At 41.7% G+C, this 12473-nt stretch overlaps 1 protein-coding gene across 2 annotated transcripts in view; it reads left to right on the plus strand.

Annotated features, from left to right (window-relative positions):
- Nucleotides 1-3705: 3705 nt before the first annotated feature.
- LOC106581714 (acid-sensing ion channel 4-A) overlaps nucleotides 3706-12473 on the plus strand; it is a 167898-nt gene continuing 159130 nt past the window's right edge. The window contains exon 1 of one of the 2 annotated variants that reach the window (XM_045704729.2): nucleotides 3706-4696. In XM_045704729.2, the coding sequence (XP_045560685.1) occupies nucleotides 4121-4696 (576 nt within the window). In that variant the 5' untranslated portion in view covers nucleotides 3706-4120. The remainder of the gene's footprint in view (nucleotides 4697-12473) is intronic. The other variant, XM_045704728.2, reaches the window with a different exon arrangement.

Consider the following 12473-nt stretch of genomic DNA (forward strand, 5'->3'; position numbering starts at 1 on the left):
TCTGGGCAGGTTTGGTGATACAATTTCACTTCCTTATATTATAAAATACATTTTACCAATACAAATATGATTCTTTATGTTCTGAATTGTTCAGTGGGGTCTTTCTCTAACGTATCATTAACATTATATGAAGAATGTTGGATTTCGTGACCTAATACCGACGATAATAAGCGCCGAGCTATGTTGACAGAGCGGTGCCACTTATTGCCACAACTTTTGAGGATTTTTGTGGTGGTCTTCTGCAAAGTGGTTTCTGTTGTCGCAAAAAAAACAAAATTAACATGACACAAATTCAATGAAATGTAAAAGACTTTGAAAATAGACAGTGTGCGGAATGATCAGTGACATTTCACAGAGATACACTTGTTTTTCTGAGAAATCTTCTAAAAATGACATGAATTTTGCATTAATATCAAAAGTGTATACTAAAATATGAAAATACATGTCATCAATATCTCGAAAAATTGATATCTATCTTACCTCTATAGTCTTTCATGTCCTCCGGATTCTAGAAGATGACAGGTTCAATGGTGAGCCTGTCAGTTTGTCTTAATTCTCGCACAGAATTCAGCCTAGCTGACGCAATGCTATTTTCCAGATTTCTTTTACAAATGTTATTGATTTAGTCACACTAATCTTGGCCTTCCTACAAGGGTAAAACAGATTATGGTAGAGACATGAGCTTTACCCATTGGTCAAAATATGTTTTTGATTGGACACCCTGTAATAATGATATTTACCATAGTCGGTAGGGCTCACCGATACAATTCATCGGAGGTCTATTGAATCCTATTTGTATTTATTATGGATCCCCATTAACTGCTGCCAAGGCACCAGCTACTCTTACTGGGGTCCGGCAAAATGAAGGCAGTTGTACAATTTTAAAAACATTACAATACATTCATTACAGAATTCACAACATACTAAGTGTGTGCCCTCAGGCCCATACTCCACTACCACATATCTACAATGCAAAATCCATGTGTACGCGTGTGTATAGTGCGTATGTTATCATGTGTGTGAATGCATGTGTCCTGTGCTTATGTTTGTGTTACGTCACAATCCCCGCTGTTCCAAAAGGTGTATTTTTACCTGCTTTTTACATCTGATTCTACTGCTTGCACCTGATGTGGATTAGAGTTCCTTGTAGTCATGGCTCTATGTAGTACTGTGGCCTCCAATAGTCTGTTCTGGACTTGGGGACTGTGAAGAGACCTCTGGTGGCATGTCTTGTGGGGTTTGCATGGGTGTCCGAGCTGTGTGCTAGTATTTTAAACAGACAGCTCGATACCTTTAGCTTGTCAACACCTCTTACAAAAACAAGTAATGAGGAAGTCAATCTCTCTTCCACTTTGAGCCATGAGAGATTGACATGCATGTCATTAATGTTAGCTCTCCGTGTACTTTTAAGGGCCAGCTGTGCTGCCCTGTTCTGAGCCAACTGCAATTTTCCCAAGTCCCTCTTTGTGGCACCTGACCACACGACTGAACAGTAGTCCAGGTGCACGTAGGACCTGCCTTGTTGATAGTGTTGTTAAGAATGCAGAGCAGCGCTTTATTATGGACAGACTTCTCCCCATCTTAGCTACTGTTGTATCAATATGTTTTGACCATGACAGTTTACAATCCAGGGTTACTCCAAGCAGTTTCCACATTATTCATTACTATCGTCACTATACCAAATTCTTTGGATTGTTGTGATGTTTGTATGTGTTACAAATACACCAATCAGAAAATACTCTCTATTCCATATGTGATTTGTGCATGAACAATGGATGCTGAAAGGTTCGTAGTGTTCGCATCTCAACATAAAGAAGGATCTGACAAACAGCACAAAGATCCTTCACTGAGGTACGACACATGGCAGGGAATTACCAGGCCGCTGGGAGTGGCAGTTGGTTCCTTTTACAGTTCATCAGTAGCATGGTTTTCCTTTTCACTGGGCCCCATAAAGACCTATAGATACAACTACTAGAGCTACAGTACTGCTGGATGTACCCATTCCTCCTTATTGACATTTTAAGTGACAGCTCTCAAAATATTTCAATAATGTGATAAAAACATTGGACACTTACCCAGCCCTCACCCCCACGTACCCTTCCCCCTCATTTATCATCGCTACAGTTGTAAATGTGCATATATTATTATTTTTATTGTCTCATTCATACAGGCCGTCATTGTAAATAAGAATTTGTTCTTAACTGACTTGCCTAGTTAAATAAAGGTTAAATATATATATATATTTTTTAAATAACGTATCTTTTTTTGACCTGCACAGTACCCTGCGATATATTTTTTTACGTGTCTTGTCTAAAGGCAAATATAATGATCTCCAATATGTGAAATTATTCCATTTGCCATAATGTGTCGTCTATATTTTTTTGTAGGCCGGAATGAGGGCTGTACCCCTCCCCCAGGATGATGATCAGCCCAGTCCTCCGTGTGGTTGCTGTAAATAACCTCAGCATTCTCAGGGTATCTCTATATAAAAGACTTCATGTCCAGCAGACCTCACTGCCAGAAGCAAGGTTAAACCATGTTCCTTAGATATCTCAATGTATCTATAAGGAATTACGATCAAGGGTCCTTTGGTTGACAAAGTAAAACCACTTGTAGGAGTGACTACCATGACAATGATCAAAGGAGAAATATACAGTGAGGAGTCAAGGTTAGGGCTTCAATAGTTACTTGGGGGCACCTTGTCAGTTCTCACTGTGAATAGGAATTTCCTTGGCTTGCACAAACTAAGGATATATTGTTGTCTTTGCAATCAACATCTCAATCTGTGATCATTAATTATTTCTATAATTTAACAAGATTTCATGCTAATTAGTTATACTGCCAAAAATAACTTTCCTGCTATTTCACAGTATGACTTACTCCCCCAGTCTATGTAGTGAGTAACTAAGACAGCGGAGGGTGAGCAAAAAATATTTCTAAAAAGCTTGTCCCCATAGTTCCTTGTTCAACCTGTAATAATCCTGTTTCTCTACACTGTCACCATCTCCACTTGAGGGGACTTGGCACATGTGTTTAAAGGTAAAGGGGTTCAATTCACCTTTTAAATATGCCTTTTCTTTAAAGGTTCCAGCCGTGTGATGTGACCAGCATGAGTAATCCCATTTAAAGGGGAATAACATGCATTACGGAGCCCAACTTTGTGCCCCCTATTTACATAATTTAGTTTGGCAATCTGGAAAAGAGCTATTAACAGCATGGGGGGGGGCGGGGGGGGGGGGGGTAGATCGATACTTTATTTCAACATCTCCAGCATCATCTTGGTCCCAGATAAGAAGGCATCCACTAATTCAAATTCGTGCTGGAGCCTGTGACGCTACCATTAATTCCTGATAAGAAAGGACCGTTGTACTGCCTTACTTAATCTCTGACAGATGCTTCAGCCGGATCGATAGTCTTTCACTTTTTTTTGTTCCAAAGAGAAGATTGATTGCTAGGAGTTACCTGCTGCTCTTTTCTACTTATCTCATTCCTCATTATTTTTCAAATTCGGCATTCTCTGGGGACCCGAGGGGGGATGGCATTAAAAACCAGTGACCCACTGAAATTCACATCAAGCACCGGATGTTTGGTAGAACAACCTTTGACACCAACTTATTATGGTCAAGGAGTAAAACAGCGTTACAAACAAGTGGATTAAGCAGGAGCAGGCTATGGGAAGATCAGGGACGTATGACGGGGGAAGTTGCGGCTCGCGCCAGTGAAGAGGAAATAATCACAATGCTGCCTTCTCATGAATCATTAAGTAGCCCCATGACTCTTAGCTCGACTCAAAACACTGCATTTTTATCTATGGGTCTGAAAGGGTGTTTTTTGACAGCAGTATTACTGCTGATAAGCAAGACTCTGCCAGCTGATCAAGTACTGAGACAAGCATCCCGAGCAGCAGCTACACAGCAGCACTAGTCACTATGAGCAGTGGCAGTCAGTAGCAGCAGCACTAACAGCAGAAGCAGCAGCAACAGCAACTCTCTCGTGCCTTTTTTTCTTCTTTGTGTAGTTATAATCTGTTCTGAGATCAACGGCCAGGGAAGACGGGACAAGTGGATCAGGGCTGATAGCTGTCATCAAAACAACCCCAAACGCAGACCTGGCTGCCCACATGCCGATCGAATTTGTTTGCAAAATCAAATTTGCAGAGGAGGATGAGAAGCAGAAAGGCAAACAGGATGGGGACAAGGAGAGCCTGATTGAGGAGAGCTGCACACCTCCAGCTAAGGACCTGGTTGGCTTCGCCAACTCCAGCTCTCTCCACGGGATTAACCACATCTTTGTCTCGGGGCGCCTGGGCATTCGGCAGACCCTCTGGGCACTTGCCCTTTTGGCTTCTCTGGCACTCTTTTTGTACCAGGCAGCAAAGTGTGCCATCTCTTACCTGGAGCACCCTCACGTCACGGCTTTGAATGAGGAAGCAAGCCCTGAGATGGTCTTTCCTGCTGTGACCATCTGCAACATCAACCGCTTCCGCTTCTCCGCTCTCACCGACGCCGACATCTACCACCTGGCTAACCTCACAGGTCTACCTCCAAAAAACCGGGATGGCCACAAGCCCACTGATTTGGACTATCCTGCGCCCGACATGCAGGACATCTTCAACCGGACGGGACATCAGCTGGACGAGATGCTGAAGAGCTGCAACTTCAGTGGACAGAACTGCTCTGCTGAGGACTTCTCTGTGGTAAGTTGAAAAGTTTCCCAAATTAGCCGACTTGCTTGTGTCTTGTTCTGAGAAAGAATTTCATTTCATTCAGTGTTCATCTAAACTAAAACATTTCAAATACTGAAAACACACGGCATTAGAAAAATAAATATACATGTTCTTATGTATTCTGAATTTTGTAAAACACAATTCCGTGGGGGCATGGCACTTGTCGTGTTTTCCCAAAACACCTGGAGGCCTGAAAGAAAGGGTTGAAGTCAGCTAAATACTTTCAAGTGTAATTAGTGTCATTTCAATTCTCGGTTCTAGTGTTACTCGAAGAGCCCTGTGCTTTTTACTGGGACAAGCTTATAAAAATAGGATTCAGAGCTCTGTGTCAGTTAGCTTTCATCATGCACAGGGCAGCAACAGTTCTCTCATAATTTCCTAGTGTTTGAGAATGTAACGGCATGGAACAACTGCTCCGGCTCCCCTAAAGGGAAAAAACTGTTTACTTTTTAAATACACCCTGTGGTTTTGTGCTACCTCTGATGCCAGCAGCTGAGAGAGTTCATGGCAACAAGATCATATTTTAAAAGCGAACTTCTCTTTCCCTCACTCCCTCTCTCTTTCTCTCTCTGGCATTGCAGAACCGCTGCCTAGCTCTCTCAGCTCTTGAACCTTTCAGGAGGGGAGGAGTAATGTTCCGCCAACGTTGTATTTCAATCTCACTGCTGTTAAGATTAAATATTTAGAGACAGACATACATGATTTTTGCATTAGCCAGATTGACTAAAAGGAATAAAAAAGAAATTCCATAAGCTTCTCTCACATCCGGACAGGAAGGTAAGGTCCTCTGTCTGTCTGTCTCTGTCTGTCTGTCTGTCTGTCTGTCTGTCTGTCTGTCTGTCTGTCTGTCTGTCTGTCTGTCTGTCTGTCTGTCTGTCTGTCTGTCTGTCTGTCTGTCTGTCTGTCTGTCTGTCTGTCTGTCTGTCTGTCTGTCTGTCTGTCTGTCTGTCTGTCTGTCTGTCTGTGTGTGTGTGTGTGTGTGTGTGTGTGTGTGTGTGTGTTGTGCACTATTTATTAAAGCCACAGTCCTGATAGCAGATGGATGTTTTCCCTCTATCCAGGAGGAACAGGAATATGCAATGGCTTTAGTGATGATAAAGTAGTGGTGTCAAGTCTTAATAGGGTGTGTTGAACATTGATATGCTCACTTTCCTGAGACCCAAGGATTCTCTCTTTTCATTGTGATTAAACAGTAATGCCCTTTGATCTGCCATGTTACAGACCAAGGAAATAATGACGTATCCTTCCTTATTTCTGTGACTGTTGCAATGTATTGGCAGCTTGTTTTATATGTAGTACTTCTGATCTTCAAAAGAATCACTCACATAGTGACATGTTATTGCCCCTGACATATAGTAAGATCCCCGTAGATTTCTCATTTTTTTCATCATGCTAAAATAATAATAAAATGACGGGTAAAGATGGCAAAATACTGGCAGCTCTGGAGATGCGATTCCAAAAGTTTGCAAAGTGCTTGGGTTCAAGCTATTGCTACACCAGTTGATGAGAATGTCCTATGACACTTTGACAGTCCCTTCTCTCTAAGTACATCAATTAGGGGAAGATTGTGACATCCAGGAACGGGGCTGTCCTGTGTCAGCTGTTGAAACCTCACTAGTTCCCCGGGATGGGAAGTGACTTCAGCACAGATTAAGATCCCGTAGAAAGTTCCTTAAGTTGCTGTTTTCTCTCTGTCACCTATGGGATCTGCATTTCGGGGGCTGTCAGTTAGATTTGTTACAGGCTTCCTACCGCCTCCACGCATGACAAGTCATTTACTCCACCCCCAAGGGCAGCACAACTGGGAGGGAGCGTCTGTGTGAGGAGCCAGCCTTCCTGGGTTGGGAGCTCTGGGTAAGAGCAGGCAGGGAAAGGATGGGATGGATGTGCGCTAGCTAGCTAACGGATGTTAAACCCATCCACAGTCTCTCACACTGCATTTACTCCTCATTTCATGTGTGCGTGCCTCTGAGGAACGTGGAGCAACAGAAGTGTGCGCCACAGTATGCAGCTAAGGCTGAATGTTAAACTAACTCACTAGAAGCATTGTTATTACAGGCAAGATGCAATTAAACACACACACACACACACTCTCCCTCTCTCTCTCTCTCTCTGTTTACCTTTTATTATTTTTCCTCAGTGATTTGCATATATCGAGAAGGCCTTATGCACAGGGTTGTGAGTTTCAATGGATCATTCAGAGGTTTCCAGATATTTTGTTTAGGTAATGACTGAGATGCTGCTCTGGGAAAAATTGCCTTATGAATAGTCTCATTCCAAGCCATTTGTCATTTCATTATTTGTCCCTAAAGAAACATTGTCTGTCTTTATTACCTTGCAACTGATATTTCATTTTTATATTTTTCAACTGGTCTCTCACAGAACACTTCAGTGTTCTCAAGTTAGACACATCATTTAATTGAAAAATTACATGGTGTGACACACTGTGAGTCTGAATCGTGTGCTTTGAAATGCAATAATTTGTAGGGAAAAAGGAATTCAAAACCATACATTTGCGCTTGAAGCACTCAAGACCCCACTGAGATAACGATACATAACAATTTATTGTACATTCTGGTCCCTAAGAATGAAATGATTTTCAAAGAAAAAGAAGCTTTGTCATCCAAACATGGTAGCTCTGTTGGAAGCCTATCGTCAGAAACACCTTGGATAGACGTGGACTAACAAAGACCTGTTGGAAGCCTATCATCAGAAACACCTTGGATAGACGTGGACTATCAAAGACCTGTTGTCCTTTTTCACTAGATTGATTGGTGTATTTTTTGCTGTTATTTTGTATGGAAAAGAAAATGCTAAGAAAAATGCAGCTACTAGCATTGTCATATTTGACGTTTTACAGATGTAACGCAACATTAGCCATTACCAGTCCCTATTCAATTCAACAATCTGTTTTCCTAGTAGGTCTTGATGTTTATATTGAATTCAAGAATGTGTTGACTGGTCAACAAATAGGAAAACAAAATAGCTGATCTATTTTAGAACGCGGTCGTACATAATTACATATCAGAAGGATTTGTTTCCCTTCATTAGGCTAATAACTTTGCAGTTTGTCAGCATTGTTTGACTAGCATTTTATACCATTTGGTATAATTAAAAATCATATTGACTCTGATTATTTTAGCACCAGATAGAGCTGACCCAACATGCTATGAATAAATGTTTATTCCCAGTTTTTCTTTTTTACCTCCAGGATAATTGTTATTTCATTGTGTTGTGCTATCGTGTAGATCTGTCTCCCCAGCATGTGCAGAGAGCCCTTTGGCATTTTAAAGAGGATATTTTGGATTTGTTTGCTCTCTCGGTCGGCTCTGTTTGCAGCTGCATTATCAGATTTAGCTCGCAGTAAGGACAGATCCCCTCTGCATATATTCATGTGGTTAACTAAGTGGTGTTGGTATGATGTGCAGCAATCTATGTAACCTGGGTTAACGCAGTCACAATTAAAGGTCCCCCTCTGCAATTTGTCTTTTCTGCGTGTTAAGTCCTTGTTGAGAGGCTGGTGTGTTTTAATAGATAATTGAATATTTAACAACTTGATCCTGAATGGTTAACTGTTCTTGATCTCCTCTACCTCATCTATTTCAATCAAATCAGAAGTGTTGGAACAAGGATAATGAAATCAATAGTATGCAGAATGGTTAGGCAAGCATGTATGGTGATGCTGTTGTTGATCCTTAGCAAGGCAGACACTGCCTGACTAGATATCTGGGGCTTTGTTCATACAGTATACGGGTTTGAGCCAGGTTGTATTAACCTACAACTTGTTATTGCTAAGCTCTAGTGAATTTCCTATACGCAAAAACTCCCAAGTCAACTACAAAAGTAGGCACTCTTTATATCTGATTTCTTTGTGTCGTCCTGTGAAATGATTTCCCATGAACCGGTGATCTTTGTTGACTCTGTCAACAAGTGGGCTGGCACCCACTCTCTCCCGGGGTGGCATGTCTCCCTTGTCTTGGTGTGTGTGCCGCACATGAGCATGACATCAGGTCCCCCCCCCCCCCCATCCGTCCAGCACCCTGACAGAGGACTGGGGACCGTGAAAGTGACCGCCTTTCTGGAGCTTCATCTGAAACAACCTGTCAATTAGCCGTCCAGTTCCACTGCTATGGGCCTCTCTCTCTGAAGCTTACCATGCTACTCCACATCTGATGTACAGACTCAATCTGAATTCAGAGCCGTCTTTAGTTAGGATATGAGCAGCTAGGGAGACCACAAATTTGCAGTTGCTAGCTGTGCCAATAGAGATCTTGGTTCGAATGCAGGCTCTGTCGCAGCCGGCCGCGACCGGGAGACCCATGGGGCGGCACACAATTGGCCCAGCGTCGTGCGGGTTAGGGGAGGATTTGGCCGGCAGGGATGTCCTTGTCCCATCGCGCTCTAGCGACTCCTGTGGCGGCCCGGACGCTTGCACGCTGACACGGTCACCAGGTGTACGGTGTTTCCTCTGACACATTGGTGTTGCTGGCTTAAGCAGGCATTATGCCAAGAAGCAGTGCGGCTTGGTTGGGTCGTGATTCGGAGGACGCATGGCTCTCGACCTTCACCTCTCCCAAGTCCATACAGGAGTTGCAGCGATGAGACAAGACTGTAACTACCAATTGGATACCACGAAATTCGGGAGAAAAAGGGGTAAAAGTAAAAAAAGATATATTTTTAACCTCTACGGGATCGGTGTCCCCCTGCGGGATGGTTGAGCTAACGTAGGCTAATGTGATTAGCATGAGGTTGTAAGTAACAAGAACATTTCCCAGGACATAGACAAATCTGATATGGGCAGAAAGTTTAAATTCTTGTTAATCTAACCTCACTGTCCAAGTTACAGTAGCTATTACAGTGAAAGAATACCATGCTATTGTTTGAGAAGAGTGCACAATTATGAACTAGAAAATGTATTTAATAAACCAATCAGGCACATTTGGGCAGTCTTGATACAACATTTTGAACAGATATGGAATGGTTCATTGGATCAGTTTTAAACTTTGCACATACACTGCTGCCATCTAGTGGCCAAAATCTAAATTGAACCTGGGCTGGAATAATACATCATGGCCTTTCTCTTGCATTTCAAAGATGATGGTATTATCTTTTACCAGATCTAATGTGTTATATTCTCTGACATTAATTTCACATTTCCACAAACTTCAAAGTGTTTCCTTTCAAATGTTATCAAGAACATGCCTATCCTTGCTTCAGGTCCTGAGCTACGGGCAGTTAGATTTGGGTATGTCATTTTAGGCGAAAATTGAAAAAAAGGGTTGGATCCTTACAAAGAAATACTTCAGTTTATCCCGTATCAAGCAGCTCTCTGATGGAGGATACGCAAAGAGTACTGTAGGTGTAACCTATTCCAGGCCCTGTCCAACAAACACTGTCCTCCTCCACGCTGGAGATGAATTAGTCAAATTGGTCACTGCTTTACTCGATATGCATCATCAACATCTAATCAGATAAATCCATCCTGTGACCAGCTACTGTATAATCCAAAACCAAACAGTTTATTTTCTTAAAGGATTTGGCTTTTTTATCATTCCTGAGCAGATTTAAAAGATCTTACCTCTGCAAGGTTTGGAGCACTAGGCTGTATATGAGGAGAAGCTAGAGCTTAGGGATGGCTTCTAACTCCACGATAAAGGTTTCTAATGCTCCGGTGAAGTTAACCCCCTTCTAACCCCTGGGTGTCATCTACTCATACATTTGTCTCATTTTGAGAAGTAGTACACCAAGCTGTAAATTGTGTTAATGTGTGTGCGTGCGTGCTTGTGTGTACACACACGTTTCATCACAGGCTGAAGGACTTGGTTCAACAAGATTGATAATAACCCCCAACTGTCCCTCCCCCTTCCATGGATCGATATATCCTTCAGTCAGATTGCTTCCCAGGCCTTAAGCCTAGTCTGACTAATTACCTGGTTGCTGTGTTTTGGTCCGGGTCTCTGCTGCATTTGTTGATGCTGCCAGAGCCAGGTTGGAGTTTGATTTTAGTCTAGAGCAACATTTCTATTTGTAGAAACAGAGTTGTTGGTCGAACTCAGTCAATATGGCTGACTTTTCCTAATTTACATGTAAAGTGTGCTCCAATGGTCTATTACTATTAAGTAATGAACCATGAGTAGCCATTTCCACACCTCACACAATATTGGGCTGAAAATACATTTGTCATTCTCTATACAGTGGGGTCAGAAATGATTTACATCGTTGATAAAATCCTTGAGTAATAATGAGTGTGTAAAATAAATAAATAAAACACAGAGCTATATTGTACGCTAAAAAGAACAGGGGAATACTATTATTTTATACTAATAGAATTCTAAAACACTTCTACATTAATGTGGATGCTACCATAATGACGGATAATCCTGAATGAATCGTGAATAATGATGTGAGAAAGATAGAGTGTAAAAGATTATACCCCCAAGTCATGCTAACTTCTCACCATTACCAATAACAGGGGATGTTAGCATGTCTTGGGGGTATGATCGTTGACCCTCGCTAACTTTCTCACTCATCATTATTCACAATTCATCCAGGATTATCCGTAATCATGATAGCATCCACATTAATGTAGACGTGTTTAGAAACATTCTATTCTTATTTGCAATAAAAGTGACTCCAAAATGACACAATACATTATTTACCATTAATTTCTATTGGGGCACAAAATAATCTGAAATCTAACCAAAACGAACTGCAAATGCATGCAAGTTTGTAGAGTCACAAGCTTGATGTTATTGCATGCTAGGAATATGGGACCAAATACTAAACATTTGACTATTTATTTCTATGAATGTTTATGGGTGTCTTATTTTGACCCCTACCTTTTTGAGAAAAAAAGTATCACAGTACATATTAAATAATCTATTTTTCAGGAAAAAAGTACTACTTGTTAAGTAAGCTCTTTCTCTGAGCAATTGTATTGCTATTAAATAATATAATCTCCCCATTGTTTGTAGCGTACAATATAGCTCAGTATTAGAATTATTTATTTTATACTGTCATTATTGCTCATCTTAATCAAGGGTGTCAATAATTTTGGACCCTACTATATGTTTTGAAAAAAGGTTTTGCACTCCATCTGAATACAGTAGGGCTGCATCTCAAATGGCACCCTATTCCCTATGTGTGAGCAGTAATGAACTGTACTGAACAAAAATATAAATGCAACATAAAACAATTTCAATGATTTTACTGAGTTACAGTTCATATAAGGAAATCAGTCAATTGAAATAAATTCATTATGCACTAAACTATGGATTTCACATGACTGGTCAGGGGCGCAACCATGGGTTGGCCTGGGAGTGCATAGGTCCACCCACTTGGGAGCCAAGCCCACCCACTGGGGAGCCAGGCCCAGCCAATCAGAATTTGTTTTTTCCACACAAAAGGCCTTTATTACAGACAGAAATACTGCTCAGTTTCATCAGCTGTCCGGGTGGCTGGTCTCAGACGATCCCGCAGGTGAAGAAGCCGGATGTGTAGGTCCTGGGTTGGCTTGGTTACACGTGGTCTGCAGAGGCCGGTTGGATGTACTGCCAAGTTCTCTAAAACAACGTTGGAGGGGGTTGCACGCTCCCTAAAACTTGAGACATCTGTGGCTTTGTGTTGGGTTACAAAACTGCACATTTTAGAATGGCCCTTTATTGTCCCCAGCACAAGGTGCCCCTGTGTAATGATCATGCTGTTTAATCAGCTTCTTGATATGCCACTGTCAGGTGGATGGATTATC

Source organism: Salmo salar, chromosome 21 (genome assembly GCF_965601325.2).
Source record: "Salmo salar chromosome 21, fSalSal1, whole genome shotgun sequence".
In the NCBI taxonomy this organism is placed as follows: Eukaryota; Metazoa; Chordata; class Actinopteri; order Salmoniformes; family Salmonidae; genus Salmo; species Salmo salar.